The 27,573-nt window shown below is 45.6% G+C and overlaps 1 protein-coding gene across 4 annotated transcripts in view; it reads left to right on the forward strand.

Annotated features, from left to right (window-relative positions):
- The window catches only part of LOC137342042 (calcium-binding protein 1-like), a 91,167-nt gene extending 75,001 nt beyond the window's left edge, over positions 1 to 16,166 (forward strand). For all 4 annotated transcript variants that reach the window (XM_068005653.1, XM_068005654.1, XM_068005655.1 and 1 more), the window contains 4 exons: positions 353 to 496; positions 2,616 to 2,725; positions 8,060 to 8,207; positions 15,799 to 16,166. In XM_068005653.1, the coding sequence (XP_067861754.1) occupies positions 353 to 496; positions 2,616 to 2,725; positions 8,060 to 8,207; positions 15,799 to 15,824 (428 nt within the window). In that variant the 3' untranslated portion in view covers positions 15,825 to 16,166. The remainder of the gene's footprint in view (positions 1 to 352; positions 497 to 2,615; positions 2,726 to 8,059; positions 8,208 to 15,798) is intronic.
- The last annotated feature ends 11,407 nt before the right edge of the window (positions 16,167 to 27,573 follow it).

Raw genomic sequence — 27,573 nt, forward strand, 5'->3', positions numbered from 1 at the left:
TTGTACATCCCCCACTCCTTTCGCCCAACATTGGCAGCAGTACCGTCAGCCGTGGAAGCTCTGGAATTACTTCCTAAACTTCTCCATCTCCCCATCTCCCTCTCCTCCTTAAAACCCACCTCTTTGACCAATCTTTTAGTCACCTGTCCTAACATCTTGTCCTTTGGCTCGGTGTAGATTTTTGTCTGGTTACGCTCCTGTGAGGCGCCTTGGGATCTTCGTCTATGTTAAAGGCACTATATAAATGCAAGTTGTTGTTGTCCTCATTACTCATACAAATGGCACACTCTGTACATTTTGACTTTTTTTGTAAATGACATTTGTTTTTGATGAAATTACTCTTTGTTGGCAGAGCTAAGAGAAGCATTCAAAGAATTTGATAAGGACAAGGATGGTTTCATTGGCTGTAAAGACCTGGGCAACTGTATGCGGACAATGGGCTATATGCCAACGGAGATGGAGCTGATTGAACTCTCCCAGCAAATCAACATGAACTGTAAGTTGAGCCACAATGGCCACCTAACCGGATGTGTTGCACAGTCACGCTACTTTTTGAATATTGAAACCTAAAGCACCACAGCTTTCCAACTTAAGACAAGTTCGACACGGTTTAAGGCACAATTGGATAGAATGTTGGTGCACCCTCAACTCTGTGTGTGTTACAGCACCCGATTAGAACAGGTACAAAGTGGAACAAATCACTAATGGCAGTTCCAGTGTGGTGAACAGGTGTTGGATCAGTGCAATGGATCCCAACATTCTGGGCCACCCAACAAGAGGACAGGTTCACGTCACAGGATGAGTGTCCAGTGACTGCGGTGCCATCACTGTTATGGGGAGGTGCTGCCAAACAGAAATGAGCAGCTTTTGCACCCCCCAATTTTCATCCTTCAGCTCATGAAGGTACTGACAACTCTAAGGTACCTTCCCCATTCATAATGTGTGAGCCTGGTCGTCAGGTATTAGCAGGGTATCACAGCTAAGTCAAATCCTGTCCTTAACCAACCGCCAAATGAGCAGGGTTTGATTTCGGCTTAACAATCAGTAGGGTGGAGATTTCAGCTGAAGTCTTTTGCCCTCCTTAGTCCAGAGGCATTGAGGTTTATTGTAGCACCCTTTACTACTGCCCTAGCTCAAATCACCTAACTTGGTATATCCAAACTTGGCACACCTCACTGATGCTGAAACCTGTTTCACTTCTGGTTCATTTCCATTCAGGGCAGTGGATTTGACCACTGGGCCATCAGGAGCTCCCTCAGCGGCAGTGGGGAGGGGGGCAATCTCATCATGAGTCAGCTACATGCTGCTCATTTCCACTTCCTGGCACCCGGATCAAGCGTAGCACTGGCACAGGGCAGGGAGCTGGTCACCTGCCCACCCTCTCAGTACACGGAACGCAGTGGGAAGCTTAATGAAACCGAGAAAAAAAATACATTACAACTAAAAGAGATCAAATGCTGGGTATTACATCCTGTGGTCTTCTGAAAGGCACGAGAGAAATGCGTTTTAGCAGGTTATTTTAAATTCAGCTCTCCCTTGACAAACACGTACTTTTACAGCACTGTTCAGGTTAAGAACCATCCCCCAAAGGGTTTTTTTGCAGTTGAGTTAGTTAAGACATTTCACTCTTTGTTAAGTCCGCTGCTCAGTGGAGGGTTTGTTATTGATCGGTTTCAATGAATCAATCTCAGTGAATTATTAAATGCTACGTTTAACAATAGTTGGGCTGCATTCGATTAAACGGAGCATTTTAACACCTGTTGCATGCGCTGTTCTCAGGTTTCGATCCACTACATGGACCTTTCAGAGTGTGTCTGGAGCAGCCCTGTTATGAAATGGGAGTTTGGTTTTTGTGACTTGCTACATTAAGTTGTTACCGAATCTTACAGATCCCATTTCCGCAGTGCACCCGGCCTTAGGCACAGGACAGTTTGGATGTTTGTTTAAAAAAAAATCTTTAATTGTTAAAAAAACAAGCCGGGTCCCAGGCCATTGCGGGAGCACCATCACCACGGGGACTGCAGCGGTTCGAGAAGGCTCACCACCATCATCACCGCCTCAGAGCAACTAGGGACGGGCAATAATACGGCCTCGCCAGGTCTGCCCACATCCTGAGAACAAACTATTTTGTAATGTATGACTGCAGATGCTGTTAAGCATGCCTCAATAATGTATCGTTTGGTACATATAAGTAGGGCATAGATTGCATATCCGTGGACTAAGATGCCACAGTGAATAGGATACTTTGAGAAAGGGAGAGGGTATGTTCCTGAGTGGGGAGGGAATGAAAGGGTGAACGACTTAAGCATAGAAATTACAGTTGGTGATGTTAGTGGGTGATGGTTCAGTGTGTCTCTGTGACTCTGCTTTGTCTAATATTTGAATGCAGATGTTAACCTGTTTGTTTTAAACAGACTCCATTAAAACAGCAGATGGAGGCATGTCATATGAAGGTATTGAGCACTCATACACTTATATTGCCAGCAATAATTTCTAGGGTACAGAGTTAGGTGTTCCTGTTTATTTATTGACAGCCCTGTACAGAATGTACTGAACTCCGTGCTGTAAAATGAACTCACTGGCTGCTTGTTTCTTGGTGTGTTTTTGTTTTTCAGTGGGCGGCCACGTTGATTTTGATGACTTTGTGGAATTGATGGGACCAAAGCTTTTGGCAGAAACAGCAGACATGATCGGAGTGAAAGAGCTACGAGACGCTTTCAAGGAGGTAATCATTTCAGCGATTGTTAAATAACCGTGGGTAGGATTTCCACGGGGATTTTCCCGATCTCGCGGAATAACTTCGGAGGGCGATCAGGGAAACCCTGAAAAATGGGGGCAAAGGGACGGTCACACCATTTCACCGGGGTTTCCTCCAATTTTATGGCGGGGGATTGAAAGAGCCCCCACAGAAATTCGAGGAGCTGGTTTGGTTTTATATTAACTCATATCATTCTGGAATAATCTGCCAGGCACCACACACTTTAGGGGAGCTTGAAACACTGTAGGATGTTAGGCTGGTTGAGCTAGGGTATCAGAGGTTCTACTTTCAGTGGGCCAAATTTTTTTTTTCATATTCGTTCATGGGATGTGGGCGTCACTGGCGAGGCCGGCATTTATTGCCCATCCCTAATTGCCCTTGAGAAGGTGGTGGTGAGCCGCCTTCTTGAACCGCTGCAGTCCGTGTGGTGAAGGGTCTCCCACAGTGCTGTTAGGAAGGGAGTTCCAGGATTTTGACCCAGCGACGATGAAGGAATGGCGATATATTTCCAAGTCGGGATGGTGTGTGACTTGGAGGGGAACGTGCAGGTGGTGTTGTTCCCATGTACCTGCTGTTCTTGTCCTTCTAGGTGGTAGAGGTCGCATGTTTTGGAGGTGCTGTCGAAGAAGCCTGGACAAGTTGCTGCAGTGCATCCTGTGGATGGTACACACTGCAGCCACTGTGTGCCGGTGGTGAAGGGAGTGAATGTTTAGGGTGGTGGATGGGGTGCCAATCAAGTGGGCTGCTTTGTCCTGGATGGTGTCGAGCTTCTTGAGTGTTGCTTGGATGAGTGCAGCTCCAACAAGTGGAGAGTATTCCATCACACTCCTGACTTGTGCCTTGTAGATGGTGGAAAGGCTTTGGGAGTCAGGAGGTGAGTCACTCGCCGCAGAATACCCAGCCTCTGACCTGCTCTTGTAGCCACATTATTTATATGGCTGGTCCAGTTAAGTTTCTGGTCAATGGTGACCCCCAGGATGTTGATGGTGGGGGATTTGGCGATGGTAAATCTAATCATCTCCCCTTGAATGTCAAGGGGAGATGATTAGACTCTCTCTTGTTGGAGATGGTCATTGCCTGGCACTTGTCTGGCGCGAATGTTACTTGCCACTTATGAGCCCAAGCCTGGATGTTGTCCAGGTCTTGCTGCATGCGGGCTCAGACTGCTTCATTATTTGAGGGGTTGTGAGTGGAACTGAACACTATGCAATCATCAGCGAACATCCCCATTTCTGACCTTATGATGGAGGGAAGGTCATTGATGAAGCAGCTGAAGATGGTTGGGTTTAGGACACTGCCCTGAGGAACTCCTGCAGCAATGTCCTGAGGCTGAGATGATTGGCCTCCAACAACCACTACCATCTTCCTTTGTGCTAGGTATGACTCCAGCCACTGGAGAGTTTTCCCCCTGGTTCCCATTGACTTCAATTTTACTAGGGCTCCTTGGTGCCACGCTCGGTCAAATGCTGCTTTGATGTCAAGGGCAGTCACTCTCACCTCACCTCTGGAATTCAGCTCTTTTGTCCATGTTTGGACCAAGGCTGTAATGAGGTCTGGAGCCGAGTGGTCCTGGCGGAACCCAAACTGAGCATTGGTGAGCAGGTTATTGGTGAGTAAGTGCCACGTGATAGCACGGTCGACGACACCTTCCATCAACTTGCTGATGATCGGGAGTAGACTGGCCTTTTCACATCTTATTTCTCATTTTATTTTCTGAAAGAGGAAGTTTTATAGACATTTCAAAGTGCAGAAGACCTGTCGGCTAAAGATTTGGCCATTTTCCTTCCCCCAGTGGCTGACTGGGTAAATGCACTGCCAAGTGTAGAACTGAGCCACACAGAGCGGGGAAGTCCCAGATTCAATCCTTGGTCTGTGCTGAGTTAGCTGATCATACCTGGGAGGGTAGTAAGGGCCACTGCAGTTGGCCTTAGTGTCGCTGGTTCGGAGGAGAGAAATCGGCCAGGGGTCTCACTCCTGATTGCTGTAAAGTGCATGTGCATGGATGGTGGGTGAGGGCGAGACCAGGGTCAGCCTTCGTGTTCAAATAGCCTACCAACCCTCACTATCTAGACTCATACTTGAAGAGTGGTCACTTGGGCAAAATGCCGGAGGGCAGCACTCTTAGTGATTGTTTTGGGCACAGACTGCTTCTAGCTAGTGCAGGAATTGGTTCCACCTTAAAATAATTTCCAGAGAGAAAACTGGAAGATGCCGTATTCTGCTCCAAGTGTCAGCCTGTCATATACTTGAGTGTGTTTGCAAGTAATCAACCTGAGAGTTCAAAATCAACGTTAACATCCAAATCATTGAGATGGTCAGTCAAGCAAAGATGATGTTTCTGTAGATATTGCAGATTGATTATTAATAAATGTCTGCACTGTATCTGGGGAATGAACAAAAGCCAAGCCAACCAAAGAATTCACCCTGAAAGTCTTCCAACTTAACCAGACAGCCTCTGCCCTCATGGTCCTGTTATAGTAGACACAGTGGGCGCTAAATTGGGCCGTGTAGCGCCCATTGTTTCAGCGCTACACGGCCTCTCCGACATTCAAGTTGGCGTCTTGGATGCACACGCACGTTTCCAGCGTGACCTGCGCCTGACGCCATCTTGGTATAGGAGTTAGCAGAGGCACAGATAACGAACGCTGGAATCATGTAAAGTAGGGAGAAAATGGCTTCAGTCAGTGTGCAACGCTGATTTAAAGTGATAGACACCATTTTGGGACTTAACGCTCAACTCAACGCACAGTCTTAACTCTGACCATCTGAAAGTGTCTGAAGGACCCCCCCACCAGTGCTATTTAAAGGGACCATGCAGGATTTACAGGTTAGTGGCTGGATTATTGCTTCTGGCTGCCGAGACATTTGTAACTGTTTTTGGAGGTCTCCTAGACTTGAATACTAGGACGCGGGGACATAGCCTAACATTTAGAGCCAGGACGTGCAGGAGTGAAGTTAGGAAATACTTCTACACACAAAGGGTGGGAGACGTTTGGAACGCTCTTCTGCAGACGGCAGTTGATGCTAGCTCACTTGTGAATGTTAAATCTGAGATTAATAGATTTCTGTGAACCAAGGGTACTAAGGGATATGCGGCTAAGACGGGTATATGGAGTTAGGTCACAGGTCCACTATGATCTCATTGAATGGCGGAACAGGCTCGAGGGGCTAAATGCCACTGCCACTTGCTGCCTCTTGATTTGCACCACCTTCTCCTTCAAGAAAGCAGGACATGTGTCTGGGTGATGTGCTCGTCATGGTTGAATAGCTGCCAGTGTGTGTGTGTGGACTGTGAGTTGTGGGTGGGCGATTTGAAACAGTGGTAATGTGTAAGGGTGAGAGGAAGCATCTGATTGGAAGAGTTGAGTACTGATGGAAAGAGTTTGTTGGTATGTGGGTGATGGGGGGCGTAGTGCGTGGTGCAGTTGGTATGAGACGCCACTTGACAGTTGAACTCACTCACCTTGACCACACATGTCAAAGCATTGAACTTCTTCCTGCACTCCATCCATATTTACGATGCTGTACGCCTGGCATTGACTTCGTCCCCCGCTGCCTCCCACTGCCTTTTGAGTGTTTGTCTGGAGGGCCTCTTGCCCGCCCCCCCACGGATATAGGATGTCCCTCCTTCTGTCCATCTCTTGCACCCAAGGACTCTAGTGCATCAGCAGAGAACCTTGGTGCACTCACTTTTGCAGGCCTGGTACCAACTCAGATTGGTGAGGTCTGGTGTGCAGAATGGAGGATGTGGGATTTAGTAGTGCGCAACCTTTATTCAATGTTTTACATAACTCATCAGTGTGTAAACATAGGGATGGGACCTGCATCTGTGTTTTACATGTTAGATGTCTGATCTCCATTCAGACTCCATGCAGACAGTAGACTGTTATTTTCAGCAAATAACAGGTACCAGCTACTTTTTAAGAGATTTCTAAGAAACATCCTCCCTTTAAGAGATTGAGCTCCCTCTGCTGGTGGAAAGTAGAAATTGCATTGATTCCACATGCAAGGCCTAGAAAGGAAGGCTGATTGCAGGTAAGTCCTTGGGTGGGTCGAAACTTGTGTCCTGCCTGCGTAGGGTCCATCGGGCGTGGGGTACTAGCGCATCCCACTACCCCCGCCCAAAATGGACCCGTATCCAATTTTTCCCCCCAGTGATATGTTACTTCCATTTAGCCATTCTTTGACATTTGGAGGAAGACCAGCATTTGGCCAATTGGATTCTTGCTCTTTAGCGTCAAGTAGCAATGTGAGGTTTCCTCAAAAGGTGTGCTAGGGAGGTCTTCTCATTGATCTTCAGATATCTTCAACTGCTTCTAAAAGTGAAGTGTTCAAATCACTCAGAACAATTTTTCACAAAGTCCTGCAGTGTTTGGAGATGCTGAGCACAGGCCCAAGGGGTCCCCATAAAGCATAGGGAGCCTCCAATGGGTCAAACTTGTGTGCCTCCTGATTGCCAGCCAAGGGGGGCTTTGATGATGCCCAAGGTGAAGGTTACTTTCTCTGCGCTCTTGGCCATTAAAGGTGCATCGCCCAGGAAAGAGTCTTGCAATGGGAGAGAGTGCTCAGTGCCTCCCTGCACAGCATGGGTACTCAAACAAAAGATATCAAACCTACAACCCACCACTCAATGGGGCCACCCTCGAAATAGTCCTTTTATTTGAAATAAATTAGATATAGCTATAAACCGATTAAGGTGAAAAAGAAGAGAGATAACTTGTATTTTTATAGTGCCTTTCATGACCTCAGGACGTCCCAAAGTGTTTTACAATCAGTGAAGTACTTTTACAGTAGTCACTGTTGTAATGTAGGAAACGCAGCAGCCAATTTGCATACAGCAAGCTCCCACAAGCAGCAATGAAATAATGACCAGATAATCTGTTTTAGGTTGAGAGATAAATATTGGCCAGGACACCGGGGAGAACTCCCTGCTCCTCTTTGAAATAGTGCCATGGGATATTTTACTTCTACCTGAGAGGGCAGACGGGGCCTCGGGTTAACATCTAATCCAAAAGGAGGCACCTCCTGACAGTGCAGCACTCCCTCACTACTGCACTGGAGTGTCAGCCTAGATTGTGTGCTCAAGTTTCCGGAGTGTGACTTGAACCTATGACCTTCTGACTCAGAGGCTAGAATGCTACCAACTGAGCCACAGCTGAAAGGGCAAATATGAAAGAAATGTATTAGAAATTGTGCAAACGGAGCTTCATAATTATTTGATGAGTTAGAATACTTGCAAAAGAAAAGCTATGTTAATGCACGTTCTAAACTGAGACCGAATGCTATTCCTTAAACACACAGTTTGATACAAATGGAGATGGAGAGATCAGCACAACAGAACTACGTGAAGCCATGAAGAAATTACTTGGTCAGCAGATTGGACACAAGGACATTGAAGAAATACTGAAAGATGTTGACTTGAATGGGGACGGTCGTGTTGACTTTGAAGGTAAGAGCCAACTTTGTTCTTCAGCTTTTATACACAGCAGCACGGTGCATAGCCAGTGGGGCCTAGCACTGTGTCCAAACCACAGTGCATACACTGTAGGGCGGAAAAGGAGTCAAAATCAGGTGGCAAAGCCAACCCCCCACACCTCACCGCCCCAATCTCCACTTCCCTTCTACCCCCAACTTTACTGGGATTACCACTGACTGGTCCTTCTCCGATGGGCAGAACCTTTAATGTCAGTGGAGGAGGGGGTTAAACAGGCCGCCCGTTATACACCTCGCCCAAATTACCTTTCCATTGAAATTAATGGGAGGGGACATTGGGGGGGGGGGGGTGTGGATAATGGGCAGCTGATTCGCTCTCGCCCGATTTAACCCCTTCCCCCACCGATGTTAGAAGTTCCCCCCGATGAATTTCAGGGACGTGTTTAATGAGCAAAAGTTCAAATGCAAGTTTTTTTTAAAACTTGAAAACGAACTATGTTTAATCCAGCCTATTTAACTCACGGTGACAAAATTTATTAGTAGATGTGACAGATTACAAAGTCTCAACTGCATTTGTTAGCTAGCTTATTTCTGGACTGATTAGCATACCTGGCGTTTTGAAGTGGTGTGTGGGTAATAGCTGTCTTAACTGTTGAAAGGAGATTCTGCAATCAATGTTTCTGTTTCTCAAACTCATACACTGAAGCTCAGCGTGTATTTAATGTGTTCTAAACTTTACGCTCTCTGACAGATATCTTGATTTTTAAACACTTTATCGATTTGCATATTTCAGCTTTTGCAAACAACCTCTCACAATGACTCTTAAATTGGTGATTAAATCAGGAATGGAAGTATATACATGAGTAGTTGTTCCTCGGGGATCTTTCTCCTTCCTGAATTTTGCTCCCTTTCCTCCCGCATTGATGGCACTGACTCTTTGCTGGGGTTCAGTTCCACTGGTGTTGACAGCCCTGCTACTTGTGGCCCGTCTTCATGTGTGAGCCTAGGCCGTGAGTGTCGACAGGCTAGTCAAACCTATACATGAATAAAATGCCCTAGAATTACGCAGAATTCAGCAAAATGTTAGGAACAAACATTCGGTTTTCATCGGCTGGCAGCTTTGGGAGGGCTGACGTTCAGGGTTGCTGCCACACTAGCAGATTGCCAGAAAAAAAAAGCACGCTCTGGACCATTCCACCATCACACCTCTTAAAAAGCACTTCCCTTCTGCAGCCGTCTCCCTATCGCTGCCGGGTTTTCCGAAGTCTCGGGAAACCCGTCCGGCAACCATTAAATTTAAATCAGGCTCCCAATTGCACTGTAGCAGCCTGATTTAAATATTATCATGAAGTGTCACACCTCTCGATGGGACACAGACGTGCCACATAATTACCCGCCACCATAAAAATGGCGGCAGGCGCGTACACTGCAGGTTGGGGTCGCGTTTTGCAATTTTATATTTTTAACCGGACCTCCTCCCGCCCCTCGTGGGGGGTTAATATCGACCCCAATATTTCAGTGAGCGAGTGGTCAATCTATGGAACAGGCTCCCTAGGGAGATGGTGGAAGCAGTTAGTATTGATTCATTCAAATGCAAATTAGATAGATTTCTTTCAGAATATAATATTTTGGGATACAGTATATGAGTAATTTGAGACATGACATATGGTAAGTGTAGCAGGCTTGGGAGGAACAGGTGTCTTTGGACCTATGGTTCCCAAAGCTCTCCAACACTGGGGGTTTTCTTATGTATTTTCTGGGTCTGTTGTAGACTAATTATAGAGATTGATTAGTCAACAACTCCATTACCATTGTATCATGCGACTACCAGGATGGTAGAAGGCGATTCAGGTGCTGATTACCACCTACTGCCCTCCCTCAGCTGATGAATCAGTCCTCCTCCATGTTGAGCACCACTTGAAGGAAGCACTGAGGGTAGCAAGGGCACAGAATGTACTCTGGTTGAGGGACTTCAATGTCCATCACCAAGAGTGGCTCGGTAGCACCACTACTGACCGAGCTGGCCGAGTCCTGAAGGATATAGCTGCCAGACTGGGCCTGCGGCAGGTGGTGAGTGAATCAACACGAGGGTAAAACCTACTTGACCTCGTCCTCACCAATCTACCTATCGCAGATGCATCTGTCCATGACAGTATTGGTAGGAGTGACCACCGTACAGTCCTTGTGGAGACGAAGTCCCGTCTTCACACGGAGGACACCGTCCAACGTGTTGTGTGGCACTACCACCGTGCTAAATGGGATAGGTTTAGAACAGATCCAGCAGCTCAAAACTGGGCATCCATGAGAGGTTGTGGGCCATCAGCAGCAGCAGAATTGTATTCCAGCACAATCTGTAACCTCATGGCCCGCCATATTGCAAACTCTCCTATTACGAACAAGCCAGGGTTCAATGAGGAGTGGAGAAGAGTATGCCAGGAGCAGCACCGGGTGTACCTAAAAATAAGGAGCCAACCTGGTGAAGCTACAACATAGGACTACATGCATACTAAACAGCGGAAGCAACATGCTAAAGACACAGCTAAGCGATTCCACAACCAATGGATCAGATCAAAGCTTTGTAGTCCTGCCACATCCAGTCGTTAATGGTGGTGGACAATCAAACAACTAACGGGAGAAGGAGGCTCCGTGAACATCCCCATCCTCAATGATGGCAGAGCCCAGCACATGAGTGCAAAAGACAAGGCTGAAGCGTTTGCAACCATCTTCAGCCAGAAGTGCCAAGTGGATGATCCATCTCGGCCTCCTCCTGATATCCCCACCATCACAGAACCCAGTCTTCACCCAATTCGATTCACTCCACGTGATATCAAGAAACGGCTGAGTGCACTGGATACAGCAAAGGCTATGGGCCCCGACAACATCCCGGCTGTAGTGCTGAAGACTTGTGCTCCAGAAGTAGCTGTGCCTCTCGCCAAACTGTTCCAGTACAGCTACAACACTGGCATCTACCCGACAATGTGGAAAATTGCCCAGGTATGTCCTGTCCACAAAAAGCAGGACAAATTCAATCCGGCCAATTACCGACCCATCAGTCTACTCTCAATCATCAGCAAAGTGATGGAAGGTGTCGTCGACAGTGCTATCAAGCGGCACTTACTCACAAGTAACCTGCTCACCGATGCTCAGTTTGGGTTCCACCAGGACCATTCGGCTCCAGACCTCATTACAGCCTTGGTCCAAACATGGACAAAAGAGCTGAATTCCAGAGGTGAGGTGAGAGTGACTGCCCTTGACATTAAGGCAGCATTTGACCGAGTGTGGCACCAAGGAGCCCTAGTAAAATTGAAGTCAATGGGAATCGGGGGAAAACTCTCCAGTGGCTGGAGTCATACCTAGCACAAAGGAAGATGGTAGTGGATGTTGGAGGCCAATCATCTCAGCCCCAGGACATTGCTGCAGGAGTTCCTCAGGGCAGTGTCCTAGGCCCAACCATCTTTAGCTGCTTCATCAATGACCTTCCCTCCATCATAAGGTCAGAAATGGGGATGTTCGCTAATGACTGCACAGTGTTCAGTTCCATTCGCAACCCCTCAGATAATGAAGCAGTCTGAGCCCGCCTGCAGCAAGACCTGGACAACATCCAGGCTTGGGCTCATAAGTGGCAAGTAGCATTCGTGCCAGGCAATGACCATCTCCAACAAGAGAGAGGTTAACCACCTCCCCTTGACATTCAACGGCATTACCATCGCCGAATCCCCCGCCATCAACATCCTGGGTGTCACCATTGACCAGAAACTTAACTGGACCAGCCACATAAATACTGTGGCTACAAGAGCAGGTCAGAGGCTGGGTATTCTGCGGTGAGTGACTCACCACCTGACTCCCCAAAGCCTTTCCACCATCTACAAGGCACAAGTCAGGAGTGTGATGGAATACTCTCCACTTGCCTGGATGAGTGCAGCTCCAACAACACTCAAGAAGCTCGACACTATCCAGGGCAAAGCAGCCCGTTTGATTGGCACCCCATCCACCACCATAAACATTCACACCCTTCACCACCGGCGCACCGTGGCTGCAGTGTGTACCATCCACAGGATGCACTGCAGCAACTCGCCAAGGCTCCTTCGACAGCACCTCACAAATCCGCGACCTCTACCACCTAGAAGGACAAGAGCAGCAGGCACATGGGAACAACACCACCTGCACGTTCCCCTCCAAGTCACACACCATCCCGACTTGGAAATATATCGCCGTTACTTCATCGTCGCTGGGTCAAAATCCTGGAACTCTCTACGTAGCAGCACTGTGGGAGAACCTTCACCACACGGACTGCAGCGGTTCAAGAAGGCGGCTCACCACCACCTTCTGAAGGGCAATTAGGGATGGGCAATAAATGCCCACATCTCATGAATGAATAAAAAAAAAGAACTCGATGGATCTTGTTGTTTTTACGTCTAGCAATTTCTATGTTCCAATGTACTATTACAACTTAAAAGTGCTTTTTTATTTGTTGAGGTTCCATTAAGGAAGGAACATTGGAACAGGAATAGGCCATTCAGCCCCTCGAGCCTGTTTCGTCTTTCTAGTAGATCATGGCTGATCTGTACCTCAACTCCATTTACATGCTTTTGATCCATATCAATCGACTCTATTGAATCCTTTTATCATTTTAAATATCTTGGTTGGATCACCCCTCAACCTTCTAAGCTCAAGGGAATATCAGACAAGTTTATGCAACCTGTGCTCTCGCCTCTGATTCAGAAGGTTGTGGATTCACGTCCAACTTCAGAGACTTGAGCACCTAATCGGTGCTGTCACTTCCAGCGCAGTACTGAGGGCATTCTGCACTGTTGGAGGTGCCGTCTTTTGGATGAGCTGTTAAACTGAAGCTTCTCAGGTGGATGTAAAAGATCCCATGGCACTATTTGAAAAAAAGTTGGAGTTCTCCCCAGTGTCCTGGCCAATATTTATCCCTCAACCAACATCACTAAAGTAGATTATCTGGTCATTTATTTCAGTGTTGTTTGTGGGACCTTGCTGTGCACAAATTGGCTGCTGTGTTTCCCTAAAATACAACAGTGATAACACTTCAAAAGTGCTTAATTAGCTGTAAAGTGCTTTGGGGCATCTTGAGGTCATGAAAGGCGCTATATAAATACAAGCTCTTTCTTTCTTTATTGGTTCTTCTTCCAATCTTTCCTCTTTTTCAATACCCAACACCCAGATCAGGGTAATAAGGAAACCTGGTTCTATCTTGTAAAAGTCACAATAAAAAGAGTGAATGTTTTCTGAGGCTCAGTTAATGTTTGTGATTAATTCTCATCAATTTTCTCCCCCTCCCTTCTTCTCCTGAAGGCGTTGACTCCTTGCTGGGTTACAGTTCTGAGGGGGCCTCACCTAACTCGCCATTATTCATGTGTGAACCCTGACAGTGAATGTCAGCAGCCTATACAAACCCAAGAGGGTAACACAACCAGGTCCAATTCTATCTACATTTGATGTATACACACACTCACACACCAGATACCCACCCTCACCCACTCACACTATAACACATACAAACCAGATACACACCCACTCCCAAACAGCTCATACTCACACACTAGATACACACCCACTCCCAAACAGCTCATACTCACACACTAGATACACACCCACTCCCAAACAGCTCATACTCACACACTAGATACACACCCACTCCCAAACAGCTCATACTCACACCAGATACACACCCACTCCCAAACAGCTCATACTCACACACCAGATACACACCCACTCCCAAACAGCTCATACTCACACCAGATACACACCCACTCCCAAACACGCTCATACTCACACACCAGATACACACCCACTCCCAAACAGCTCATACTCACACCAGATACACACCCACTCCCAAACACGCTCATACTCACACACCAGATACACACCCACTCCCCAATAGTAACACACTCACTCACGCACACAAATACACACACACTCTCTTCCACACACTCCCATCTCCAGCAGTAATAGCTGAAGAGCAATCAGTAGCTGACATTTTCCATTCCTAGCCCAGCGGTACTGAGGCCAATTGTGTCACCGCTATTATTAGCTCGACTATAAAGTTACTAACTCATTACAGACCTGCGAATGGAGCCTTCATTGTTTGTAGAGCTCAGGATAGCACAGGGCAGGACATTGACCCTCTGAATTATCAGAGGAGAGAGAGAGCTCTGACCCACTGAATTATCAGAGGAGAGGGAGCTCTGACCCACTGAACTATCAGAGGAGAGGGAGCTCTGACCCACTGAACTATCAGAGGAGAGAGGGAGCTCTGACCCACTGAACTATCAGAGGAGAGGGAGCTCTGACCCACTGAACTATCAGAGGAGAGAGGGAGCTCTGACCCACTGAATTATCAGAGGAGAGGGAGCTCTGACCCACTGAACTATCAGAGGAGAGAGGGAGCTCTGACCCACTGAACTATCAGAGGAGAGAGGGAGCTCTGACCCACTGAACTATCAGAGGAGAGAGGGAGCTCTGACCCACTGAACTATCAGAGGAGAGAGGGAGCTCTGACCCACTGAACTATCAGAGGAGAGAGGGAGCTCTGACCCACTGAATTATCAGAGGAGAGAGGGAGCTCTGACCCACTGAATTATCAGAGGAGAGAGGGAGCTCTGACCCACTGAACTATCAGAGGAGAGGGAGCTCTGACCCACTGAATTATCAGAGGAGAGAGTGAGCTCTGACCCACTGAATTATCAGAGGAGAGAGGGAGCTCTGACCCACTGAACTATCAGAGGAGAGAGGGAGCTCTGACCCACTGAATTATCAGAGGAGAGAGGGAGCTCTGACCCACTGAACTATCAGAGGAGAGAGGGAGCTCTGACCCACTGAACTATCAGAGGAGAGAGGGAGCTCTGACCCACTGAATTATCAGAGGAGAGAGGGAGCTCTGACCCACTGAATTATCAGAGGAGAGAGGGAGCTCTGACCCACTGAATTATCAGAGGAGAGAGGGAGCTCTGACACACTGAATTATCAGAGGAGAGAGGGAGCTCTGACCCACTGAACTATCAGAGGAGAGAGGGAGCCCTGACCCACTGAATTATCAGAGGAGAGAGGGAGCTCTGACCCACTGAACTATCAGAGGAGAGAGGGAGCTCTGACCCACTGAATTATCAGAGGAGAGAGGGAGATCTGACCCACTGAACTATCAGAGGAGAGAGGGAGCTCTGACCCACTGAATTATCAGAGGAGAGAGGGAGCTCTGACCCACTGAACTATCAGAGGAGAGAGGGAGCTCTGACCCACTGAACTATCAGAGGAGAGAGGGAGCTCTGACCCACTGAATTATCAGAGGAGAGAGGGAGCTCTGACCCACTGAACTATCAGAGGAGAGAGGGAGCTCTGACCCACTGAATTATCAGAGGAGAGAGGGAGCTCTGACCCACTGAACTATCAGAGGAGAGGGAGCTCTGACCCACTGAACTATCAGAGGAGAGAGAGCTCTGGGTGGTTTAGTTGCTGACCCAGGATCACGTCCTGTCAGGTTTTTCTTTAACATGATTTTACGGAACTCTTAACTAAGCCCTATGTAGCGTGCCTCAATTAATTTTCTTTATTTAACGCTATTCTTATCTCAATCTTTGCCTTGGCAGAATTTGTCCGGATGATGTCTCGCTGAAGAAGGACCAAGATGGCAAATAGCCGCAATTGACATAAACTGACACAGTATCTTAACACTGCTCTTGAGACTTTATTAAACGGTCCTGCCGACTATAAAGCAAAACCTCTTTCTATTCCAAGCTATTGAAGAAATTCCGAGTTTCCAACAAGCTGGAGCTTTGTGCTATGAACTGAAACAAAGACTCTGTATTCTCCTGTTGCCTGACATCCAGAGTAAATGTCATGCCAGATCATGTACGACCGACCTCCACCAACGACTGGCCTGTATCTTGTACATATAAACACGGTGGTGAGATTTTTCTTTAAGTGTGCAATGCTCAAAATAAAATTACTAACGTAATTAAGAGGTGAAATTTGAAGTTGTAACAAGCTGTTCACAGTTCTTCAGTCTCTTATGTGGCATTGCCAGATTTAGTCCTCAGGATCAGAGATAGTTCAGAATATCAGGGATAAATATTGCTCTGTGGCTATATTTATCACACTGACTAACACATTTGCATTAAAGTTGCCTCTGCGCTATTTTAACTCAGTCATTAAAATTAATGGGTTGACAATTGCATTGCAATGGCAGAGATGGGAATTTAATGCATTCTCGCATTAAGCAATGTACTAAAATTGCTTCAGAGAGGAAATGAAAACTCCCGATGTTTGTAGGTTTTGTGGTGATATCCCGGGATTTCATACCTCAGCATGTCAGAGTCATTCAAACGCAATGGAAAAAACTCCACAAGTGTCTTCGTTAGTACAAACCAGAGGTCACAACAGGACGAGCTGACTTTTTCTTAAAAATTGAATTCGACTTTACGTTCCCTTCTATTTCAGCATTACTCTTTTTTTATGCTCATCAAGCTGAGGGATCTTACCACCGAAATTCTTTCTCCCCCATTTCAGGCACTCAGTGTTAGCACCAACCACTCTCAGGTCAGGTATAGCACAAGTAGCAATGGTTAGAAGGGATTGGATTGCTCCAGAATACCTTTCCAGCTCTTAAACTCAGCTCCCTGGGTGTCGGCTCCTCTCAGACTCTCTCCTGCTGCCGCTACAGGTTGAGTGTACTAATGGGGGAAAAGACAACCCATTCTCTTCAGACTGAGTGAAACTGCTCTATAAATTACATCGACCATGGTGGTTTCACTCCTCCCTCCATTAACATCGAATCAGTACCCTCTTGATGTTTTTATCTGTCATTGGTGATCTCCCTCAGAATGAGTTGGGTGAAGTCCATGACGGACAAATATTGGATGGTGTGCAGGAGGAACAAGCTTGATGGGTGAAGTGGCCTTTCCATGTTCCACAATATTTTAATGCTCTTAATTACAAATTCAGTGGCACAAGCTGAGTCATTGTAACACTGAGTCTTTTGAGGCCTTAAAAATACAAGGGAGTTCTTCGATTGCCGACCCTTAGCTTTAGAACCTGGCCTACGAATTGCTCCTCCCCCATTCTTGCTATCCTCCTTGGTTGGAAGTTAGGGGATTCCAATTTATAGACCTCTCCATGGAGATACAGTTGAATAATTTGTGAAAGCACCTCTCATGGATCTCTTTCCCTTCCCTCAACTAAAAGATCTGGTCAAGTCTGGAAAATCTTGCCCTTTTATTTCCTGCTCTCTCCTAGTTCAGTGCCATGGAGGGTTAGGGTTAGTACTCCCATTGCTGCCCAGGCTGAGATCAGCTGACTCAGCACTGACCAGGGATTCAACTGAGACCTTCCCAGTCTGTATTATTTATACTACACAGGGCAGTGAATTTAGCAAATTGAGACACTGAGGGCAACATGCCCCAAACTGCTGGGAAACAGAAACTTCAGAAGCAATCTCAAAATAACCAGTTACTAAAGGGGGTAAATTTAACCTAATTTCAATGGTGGGGGGGGGGGGAATGGAGATTAAAATCGGTTGGGGTATAAAATGACGGCCAACCCTATCTCAGTAGATTCCTACCGGTGGGTTAGGTTACAATTAGCCCCAGGGTATCTCAGCCAATAAATAAATAAATGAAAGAATGCGCAGAATTGTTTTGGTTAGTGAGAATCTACAGTAGTGATGTTATGGGATAGCTGCACTTTAAGTGCGGGATTTAGTTTCGTCCTATAGGGCTCTGACTATAAACTCACGTAGACATATTTCATCCTCATTTCTAAAGGACTATTAAGTATTCTCTTGGTATAATTATACTCTATTGGGTCTAGAATTCAGGATAATTAAATGGAGATTTTAAATGTTTATTTATAAATATATGTCTGCTGATGCTTGTGTAGGGTTCCTTAGATCAACGTTATATTGTCCTCTGGGATGTAGCTACAGATAAATCTTGTTCTCTAGGCTGAGTCCTTGCAACATTGCTGCAGCAGAGAATGTTGGAATTGGATCTGTGTTTGCAAACTTGACAATCATGATGCTCTTTGTTAGTTTTTGTAGCCAGAACTAATGTTATAATTACATTAATCAAAGGCTCTAATTTATCAGGCAGAAGCTAGAAAATTATAGACCAGTTAGACTCACTGTAGTTGTTGGTAGCAGCTGGGGCCTGGCATTCTGCGCAGAGCCTGGATCTATCACTGGCATAACTGCCCAGTTCTGCTGGAGTTCCTCCTCATGGGAAGAAGGTTGGGGGGTGGGGGGGGATCTTCTGCTCCCACCCTTCCACATCAAGGAGGTATGGCTGGGAGAGTTCCTGGGTCTCCTTGATCCACTATGCCACCTGATAAGACCAACAGGACCCATGCCTCCTGACGGTAGGTGCTGGTTCCCTAAAAAGGCAGCAAAATAATTCAGAGGAAAGGTAATTGATCCCGGAAGGGACTAATTACCTTAAGAAGCTCACCCCAGTGCCCTTTCAGTGAGAAGAAGAAAAATTTCCTACTTACCCGATACTGGCCTCTGATTTTCTCATGAGAACGACAGTGCGTCGCTCTGATTTTCCATGACTCCGTTGGGATGGGCACCAGTAACTGCCTATCTACTCTATCAGAATTACAGAGCCCTGGTCTATAATATGGGATGGAATTACTAAGCACTTGGAGACACATGCATATAAAACAACAATGACTGCTCTTCAAAAATAATCCATTGACTGTGAAGCACTTTGGGACATCTTGAGGACATGACAGTTAGGTGGTAACTGGAGTATTGTGTACAGTTTTGGGCACCGCAATTATAGCAAGGATATAAAACCAATGGAAAAGGTGCGATGTAAATTCATTAGGGTGTTACCAGGGATGAGGGGCTACAGTTATGACGAGAGACGTTAGGGCTTTTTCAGTAGAGCTGAGTAAGCTGAGGGGTGACCTGAAAGAGGTCTTCAAGCTCATGAGGGGGTTATGATAAAGTAAATAGTGATGGGTTATTTCCACTGGTTGGCAAGATGGTAACAAAAAGCATAAATTTAAGATAAATCCCAAAAAGAATTAGAGGTTAGAATTTGACGTACGGCCCAAAGCAGTTTCAAAAAAGGAATATTAATGGCTATGGGGAGCCAGCAGCAGAGTGGGATTAGACTAGGTGGCTCATGTGGAGGGAAACACTCGATGGGCTAAATGGCCTGTAACAATTTAGGGGAGAAATTGATCCCTGTCACGCCTGTTTTTTGGGCGAACAATTAGCCTTGGGGTGGGGGGGGGGGGGTCAATTTCGGGACGTGATCTCTCGTGCCCGATCTCTCCTGGAAGATTTCCAAGTGTTCTGGGCATCCACATGATACAGGCGTTGGGTGCCTTGAATATGCAAATCAGCATTCTGGTTTCGGCCCCTACTGGAAATCTGCCATAAACTGCACGGAGCAAATGCTGCAGGCTGCAAAGGTAAGTTCACTATTTTATACTGATGTTTATGTGGAGCCAGGAGGAGCAAGAATGGCTCCACAACAAAAGTACTACAGACACTGCCGGTCTGGGCTCGCTTCCCTCTGGTGCATCTCTCTGCCCCTCCTCCCTCCTCCCTCCCACGCCGCCTTCCCAGGACATACCTGAGAGCCAAATGGGCGTCAAAGCCGGACAATTTTCCTATGGCCCCGACTGGCGAGCTACACGGGTGCTCACTGGTTTTATGCAGATGTGGCCTGCCGCCCGATATCCAGCAAGCCTCAGGCCGACGTCCGTTCCAGTCACAACGCCCATTTCATGCTCCTTTCCGATGCTACACGAATTTCTGGGCATACGATTCCATTTTGATGCAAGTGTTAAAGGCCACCTGACTTCATCTTTCAAAGTTTGATACTTCAGGCTTCAAGGCTGGTATAAAGTTTTCTCTCCCCCCTCCTTCCCACTGTCCCATGTGCTAACAGGCCCTCCCTCTGGTTTTCCTCACCCAATCCTTGACCCTCTTTATGCACTCCTGACAATGACATCATCTGCAACACAATGATGTCATTGCATTGACTGCATATAATCCACAGGATGCACTGCAGCAACTCGCCACGGCTTCTTCGACAGCACCTCCCAAACCCGCGACCTCTACTACACACCATCCCGACTTGGAAATATATCGCCATTCCTTCATTGTCGCGGGGTCAAAATCCTGGAACTCCCTACCTAACAGCACTGTGGGAAAACCTTCACCATACGGACTGCAGCGGTTCAAGAAGGCGGCTCACCACCACCTTCTCAAGGGCAATTAGGGATGGGCAATAAATGCCGACCTCGCCAGCGATGCCCACATCCCACGAACGAATATAAAAATATATAATGTTCTCACCACAGGCCAAAAATGACACCAATCTTTTCCAAAACCAAGCAAATTAATTTCCCTGCCCCAAAAGTCCCTCCAATCTTTTTTATTCCCATTTGATCTAAACCACCCCTCGACATGGTCTGGATCAAATGGGAATAATTAGGATTGGAGGGACTCAGTGTACAGGACACTCCTCCAATTCCAGCTCCCAGCGACACATCATTGCTACCATTTACCTACCGAATGAAAACTGGTTTTAGAATGGCACAGCTGGGATCTCCTTGTTTGAGATGCACTTAACAGCCAGCTCACCTTTGATTTAATTACACTCTAATCAAAGCACATTGATAACCACATATTTCAGCCAGTGCCATGTCATTATCAGGTCGGGAAAATAATTAACAATCCCTCCGCCAGTGGTGCTTAATAGTGTGGAAAACTGACACATTAGAAGTCATTTTTATTTTGGAGAGAAACTGATCAAATAAAACTTGTTCTAAGAAGCAGTTACTGGAGGATTGTTTTGTGTATTCAGCATAAATTGTTCGAATGTGGATTTTCAAAGTACTAAGCAGCTGCTATTTGGTAAAGTGCGACAGCAGTCATGTATCATGTATCAGCAATGAAGTGTACCGAGGTGTTAAATAACTGTAAAGGCTGCTTTACAACCTTTGCCCTACTCCTAGGCAGGAAATAATGATAACAACTTGCATTATTACATTGCTCCTCCTATAGATACAACATCTCAGATGCTTTACAGACACAGAGTTTGTCAGCAGACATAAAAAGAAAAGATTAGGGTGAGACTGAAGACACAGTGGAAGAGATGTTTTTTTTTAAGAGGTCCCCTGAGGGCAGGGAAGGAGATGGCACCTGTTTGGCAAAATGTTGGACACTCCTGCCCTTCGTTTGCCCAGGACCCCAGGACCAATGACCCTCCAACCCCAGTGTACCCCTCCTGCTGCCATGAATTTGCCCAGTACACAATAGCTGCTGGTGCCCAACAATGTAGCCCTGGAGTTTCTCATGAAATGCATGCCCAGTTTGCCAGTAAGTTGTGTCTCTGTTCACAGGTTTGTGTAGCAACGGCACCGGGAGTTCAGGCCCCATTATCAGCCACAAGGCATAATGTCATAGGATAGAATGTAAGTCCCAAGGGTTAATAGCGAGTTTGGATAGAGTAGGGCCCTGAAATTCCACAGAGTTTCTCCCACCATAACTTTGGTGGGAAACCAACAGAATCTCTGGAGAAACAGCTGAAAATAGTGCAGAAGAACAAAAGAAATGGGAGCAGGAGTAGGCCATACGCCCCCTCGAGCTGATCTTCTACATTAACTCCACTTCCCGCCCTATCTCCATATCTCTTGATTCCCTTAGTGTCCAAAAATCTATCGATCTCAGTCTTGAATATACTCGATGACTGAACATTCACAGCCCTTTGGGGTAGAGAATTCCAAAGATTCACAACTCTCTGAGTAAAGAAATTTTTCCTCATCTCGGTCCTAAATGGCTGACTTCTTATCTTGGAACTTGCCCCCTAATTCTAGACTCTCCAGCCGGGGAAACAGCCTCTCAGCATCTACCCTGCCAAGCCCTCTAAGAATTTTATACGTTTCAATGAGATCACATCTCATTCTTCTAAACTCCAGAGATCATAGGCCCATTCTACTCAATCTCTCCTCATACGACAACCCTCTCATCCCAGAAATCAATCTAGTGAACCTTCGTTGCACTGCCTTGAAGGCAAGTATATCCTTCCTCAGATAAGGAGATCAAAACTGTACACAGTACTCGAGGTGTGGTCTCACCAGAGCCCTATATAATTGCAGCAAGACCTCCTTACTCAAACTCCAACCCCCTTGCAATAAAAGCTAACATACCATTTGCCATCCTTATTGCTTGCTGTACCTGCATGTTAACGTTCTGTGATTTGTATACAAGGACACCCAAATCCCTCTAAATGACAACATTTCTTAGTCTCTATCTTTTAAAAAATATTCTGCTTTTCAATTCTTCCTAAAGTGGATAATTTCACATTTCCCCACATTAGATTCCATCTGCCACCTTCTCATCCATTTAGCCTGTCTATATCCCTTTGCAACCTCTTTGCTTCCTCCTCACAGCTTACTTTCCCACCTAGCTTTGTATTATCAGCAAACTTGGATACATTACACTCGATCCCTTCATCTAAGTGATTGATATATTGTAAACAGCGGCACTCCACTAGTTACAACCTGCCAACCTGAAAATGACCCGTTTATTCCTACTCTCTGTTTTCTGTCTGTTAACCAATCCTCAATCCATGTTAATATATTACCCCCAATCCCATGAACCCTAATCTTGTGTAACAACCTCTTGTGTGGCACCTTATTGAATGCTATTTGAGAATCCAAATATACTACATCCACTGGTTCCACTTTATCCACCCTGCTAGTTACATCCTCAAAAAACTCTAATAGATTTGTCAAACACGATTTCCCTTTCATAAAACCATGTTGACCTTGCTGAATCATATTATGACTTTCTAAGTGCCCTGTTACTATGTCCTTAATAATAGATTCTAGCATTTTCTCGTCTACTGATGTCAGGCTAACTGGCCTGTAGTTCCCTGTTTTCTCTCTTCCTCCTTTCTTGAATAGCGGGGTTACATTTGCTACCTTCCAATCCACGGGGACCGTACTAGAATCTAGAGAATTCTGCAAGATCAAAACCAATGCATCCACTATCTCTACACCCACCTCTTTTAAAACCCTAGGATGTAGGCCATCAGGTCCAGCGGATTTGTCGGCTTTTAGTTCCATTAATTTCTCTAGTACTTTTTCTTTACTAATGTTAATTATTTTAAGTTCCTCACTCTCATTAGATCCTTGGTTCCCAAATATTTCTGATATGTTTTTTGTGTCTTCTACCGTGAAGACAGATGCAAAATATTTGTTTAACGTCTCTGCCATTTCCTTATTCCCCATTATAATTTCTCCTGTCTCAGCCTCTAAGGGACCCACATTTACTTTTGCTATTCTCTTCCTTTTTACATACTTGTAGAAGCTCTTACAATCTGTTTTTATATTTTTGCTGGTTTATTCTCATATTCAATTTTCTCCTTCTTTATCAATTCCTTTGCTGATCTCTAAAACCCTCTCAATCCCCAGGCTTACTACTCTTTTTGGCAATATTGTAAGCATCTTCTTTTCATCTAATGCTATCCTTAACTTCTCTAGTTAGCCAATCATTTTTCCCGTGGAGTTTTTGTTCCTCAAGGGAATGTATATTCATTGAGAATTATGAATTATTTCTTTAAATGTTCACCATTGCTTATCTACTATCATATCTTTTAATCTAATTTCCCAATCTACCGTAGCCACCTTGCCCCTCATACCTACATAATTGGCTTTGTTTAAATTTAAGTCCCTAGTTTCGAATTTAACTATATCACTCTTGAACTCAATATGAAATTCTATCATATTATGATCACTCTGCCCCAGAGGATCTTTAACTATAATATTACTAATTAACCCTGTCTCATTACACAATACTAGATCTAAAATAGTCTGTTACTGAGTTGGTTCCTCGAAATATTGTTCTAGAAAACTATCTCGAATGCATTCCATGAACTCGTCCTCCAAACTACTTTTGTCAATTTGGTTTGTCCAGTCTATATGAAGATTAAAGTCCCCCACAATTATTGCATTACCCTTGTTACTTGCTCGAATTTCCTGATTTATACTCTGTCCAACACTATAACTACTGTTAGGGGGCCTATAAACTACTCACACCAGTGTTTTTTTGCCCCTTGTTATTCCTTAGCTCCACCTATACTGATTCTACATCCTGATTTTCTGAGCTAAGATCCTTTCTCACTGCTGTCTTTATCTGCAGGAACAGAGAGACCTGGGGATATATGTGCACAAATCTTTGGAGAACATAAGAAATAGGAGCAGGAGTAGGCCATATTTCTCATCCACATGCTGCCCCTCGATGACATCATCCAAAAACACAACGGCAGGTTCCACGTGTATGCTTACGATATCCAGCCCTAACTCAACACCACCTCTCTCACCCCCTCCACTGTCTCTGATTTGTCGCACTGCTTGTCCAACATCCAGTATGGATGAATAGAAATTTCCTCCGGCTAAATATTGGAAAGACTGAAGCCATTGTCTTCGGTCCCCGCCACAAACTCTGTTCCCCAGCTATCGACTCCATCCCTCTCCCTGGCCACTGTCTGAGGTTGAACCAGATTGTTCGCAACCTTGGCGTCCTATTTGACTCCGAGATGAGCTTCTGACCACAAATCTGCTCCATCGCCAAGACCGCCTACTTCCACCTTCATAACATAGAATCATAGAACGGTTACAGCACAGAAGGACGCCTTTCAGCCCATCAAGCCCGTGCCGGCTCTTTGTAAGAGCAATCCAGTTAGTCCCATTCCCCCGCTCTTTCCCCGTAGCCCTGCAATTTTTTTCCCTTCAAGTATTTATCCAATTTCTTTTTGAAAGCCACGATTGAATCTGCTTCCACCACCCTTTCAGGCAGCGCATTCCAGATCATAACTACTCGCTGCGTAAAGAAGTTTTTCCTCACTTCACCTTTTACCAATCACCTTAAATCAGTGTCCTCTGGTTGTCGACTCTTCCGCCAATGGGAACAGTTTCTCTTTAGTTATTTTGTCTAAACCCATCATGATTTTGAACACGTCTATCAAATCTCCTCATAACTTTCTCTGCTCTTAGGAGAACAACCCCAGCTTCTCCAGTCTATCCATGTAACTGAAGTCCCTCATCCCTGGAACCATTCTAGTAAATCTTTTCTGCACCCTCTCTAAGGCCTTCGCATCCTTCCTAAAGAGCGGTGCCCAGAATTGGACACAATACTCCAGCTATGGCTGAACCAGTGTTTTATAAAGGTTCAACATAATTTCCTTACTTTTGTACTCTATGCCTCTACTTATAAAGCCCAGGATACCGTATACTTTTTTAACCACTTTCTCAACCTGTCCTGCCACCTTCAAAGATTTGTGCAAATATACCCCCCGGGTCTCTCTGTTCCTGCACCCCCTTTAGTACCATTTAGTTTATATTGCCTCTCCTCATTCTTCCTGCCAAAATGTATCACTTCACACTTCTCTATGTTAAATTTCATCTGCCATGTGTCCACCCATTCCACCAGCCTGTCTATGTCCTCTTGAAGTCTATTACTATCCTCCCCACTGTTTACTACACTTCCAAGTTTTGTGTCATCTGCAAATTTTAAAATTGTGCCCTGTACACCCAATTGCAAGTCATTAATATATATCAAAAAAAAGCAGTGATCCTAGTACCGACCCCTGGGGAATACCACTGTATACCTCCCTCCCGTCCAAAAAACAACCGTTCACCACTACTCTACTTCCAGTCAATCAGCCAATTTCGTATCCGTGCTGCCACTGCCCCTTTTATTCCATGGGCTTCAATTTTGCTGATGAGCCTGTTATGTTGTACTAAATGGTACAATTCTAAAGGGGGTGCAGGAACAGAGAGACCTTGGGGTTTTTGTTCACAAATCTTTGAAGGTGGCAGGACAGGTTGACAAGTTAATTTCAGTTACGTGGATAGACTGGAGAAGCTGGGGTTGTTCTCCTTAGAGCAGAGAAGGTTAAGAGGAGATTTGATAGAAGTGTTCAAAATCATGAAGGATTTAGATAAAGTAAATAAAGAGACACTGACGGAAGGGTTGAGAACCAGAGGACACAGATTTAACGTGACTGGCAAAAGAGCCACAGGCAACACGAGGAAAAACTTTTTTACGCTGCGAGTAGTTATGATCTGGAATGCGCTGCCTGAGGGGGTGCTGGAAGCAGATTCAGTCGTGGCTTTCAAATAGGAATTGGATAAATACTTGAAGGAAAAAATTTGCAGGGCTACAGGGAAAGGGCGGGGGAATGGGACGAACTGGATTGCTCTTACAAAGAGCCGGCACGGGCTCGATGGGCCGAATGGCCTCCTTCTGTGCTGCAACTCTTCTATGATTCTATGATTCATCCTTTATTATCAGGGCTACTCCCCACTCCCACACCTTTTCCATTTTGCCGATCTTTTCTAAAAGTCAAGTACCCTGGAATATTTAGTTCTGAACCTCGGTCACCCTGCAACCACGTCTCAGTAATGGCTACTAGATCAAACCCATTTATCTCAATTTGTGCCATTAATTCATCTATCTTGTTACGAATGCTTCATGCATTCAGATATAGCGCTTTTCATTTTAACTTTTTACTATTTTTCCCTGATATGACCTTAGTCACTAATGCTCTAGTACCTTTGTTAAACTCTGGGAGTTCTGCTGAATTCTCACCAAAGTTACAGCAGGAGATCAGGAAAACCTCTGTGGAATTTCCAGGGGACACAGATTTAAGTTAATTGGCAAAAGTTGTTATGATAGGGAATGCACTGCCTGAAAGGGAATTTCCAGGCCCAGTAGTTAATGCCCATATGAAGTAGAATCATACAGCACAGGAGGAGGCCAATCGGCCCATCGTGCCTGTGCCGGCACTTTGAAAGAGCTATCCAATTAGTCCTGCTCCCCTACCCTTTCCCTATAGCCCTGTTGAGTTTTCCTATTCAAGTATTTATCCAATTCCCTTTTGAAAGTTACTATTGAATCTGCTTCCACCGCTCTTTGAGGCAGTTATGATCTATGATAGATCATAACAGCTTTTGCCAATTATCTTGCGACCTCTGGTTATCAACCCTCCTGCCAATGAAAACAGTTTCTCCCTATCTACTCTATCAAAACTCTTCATGATTTTGAACACCTCTGATCACTGTACTATAATTGGGACATCCCGGCTTTGAAACGAGTAGGGAAACTAAACTGATAACTGCAGGTCGTGTACCTCAACTCCAAGAGGAAGCTGCAAATGTTTATACTAGAGAAGGTTCAGAGGAGACCTTTTCTTTTAATTCTTGGGATGCAAGCAGCACTGGCAAAGCAGTATATATTGCCCATCACTGGTTGCTCTGAGGATATTAAGAGTTAACCACGCAGTGCGAGTATGGAGTCACATGTATGGGTGGCAGGTTCCCTTCCCTGAAGGACATTAGTG

Source organism: Heptranchias perlo, chromosome 25, assembly GCF_035084215.1.
Source record: "Heptranchias perlo isolate sHepPer1 chromosome 25, sHepPer1.hap1, whole genome shotgun sequence".
Lineage (NCBI taxonomy): Eukaryota > Metazoa > Chordata > Chondrichthyes > Hexanchiformes > Hexanchidae > Heptranchias > Heptranchias perlo.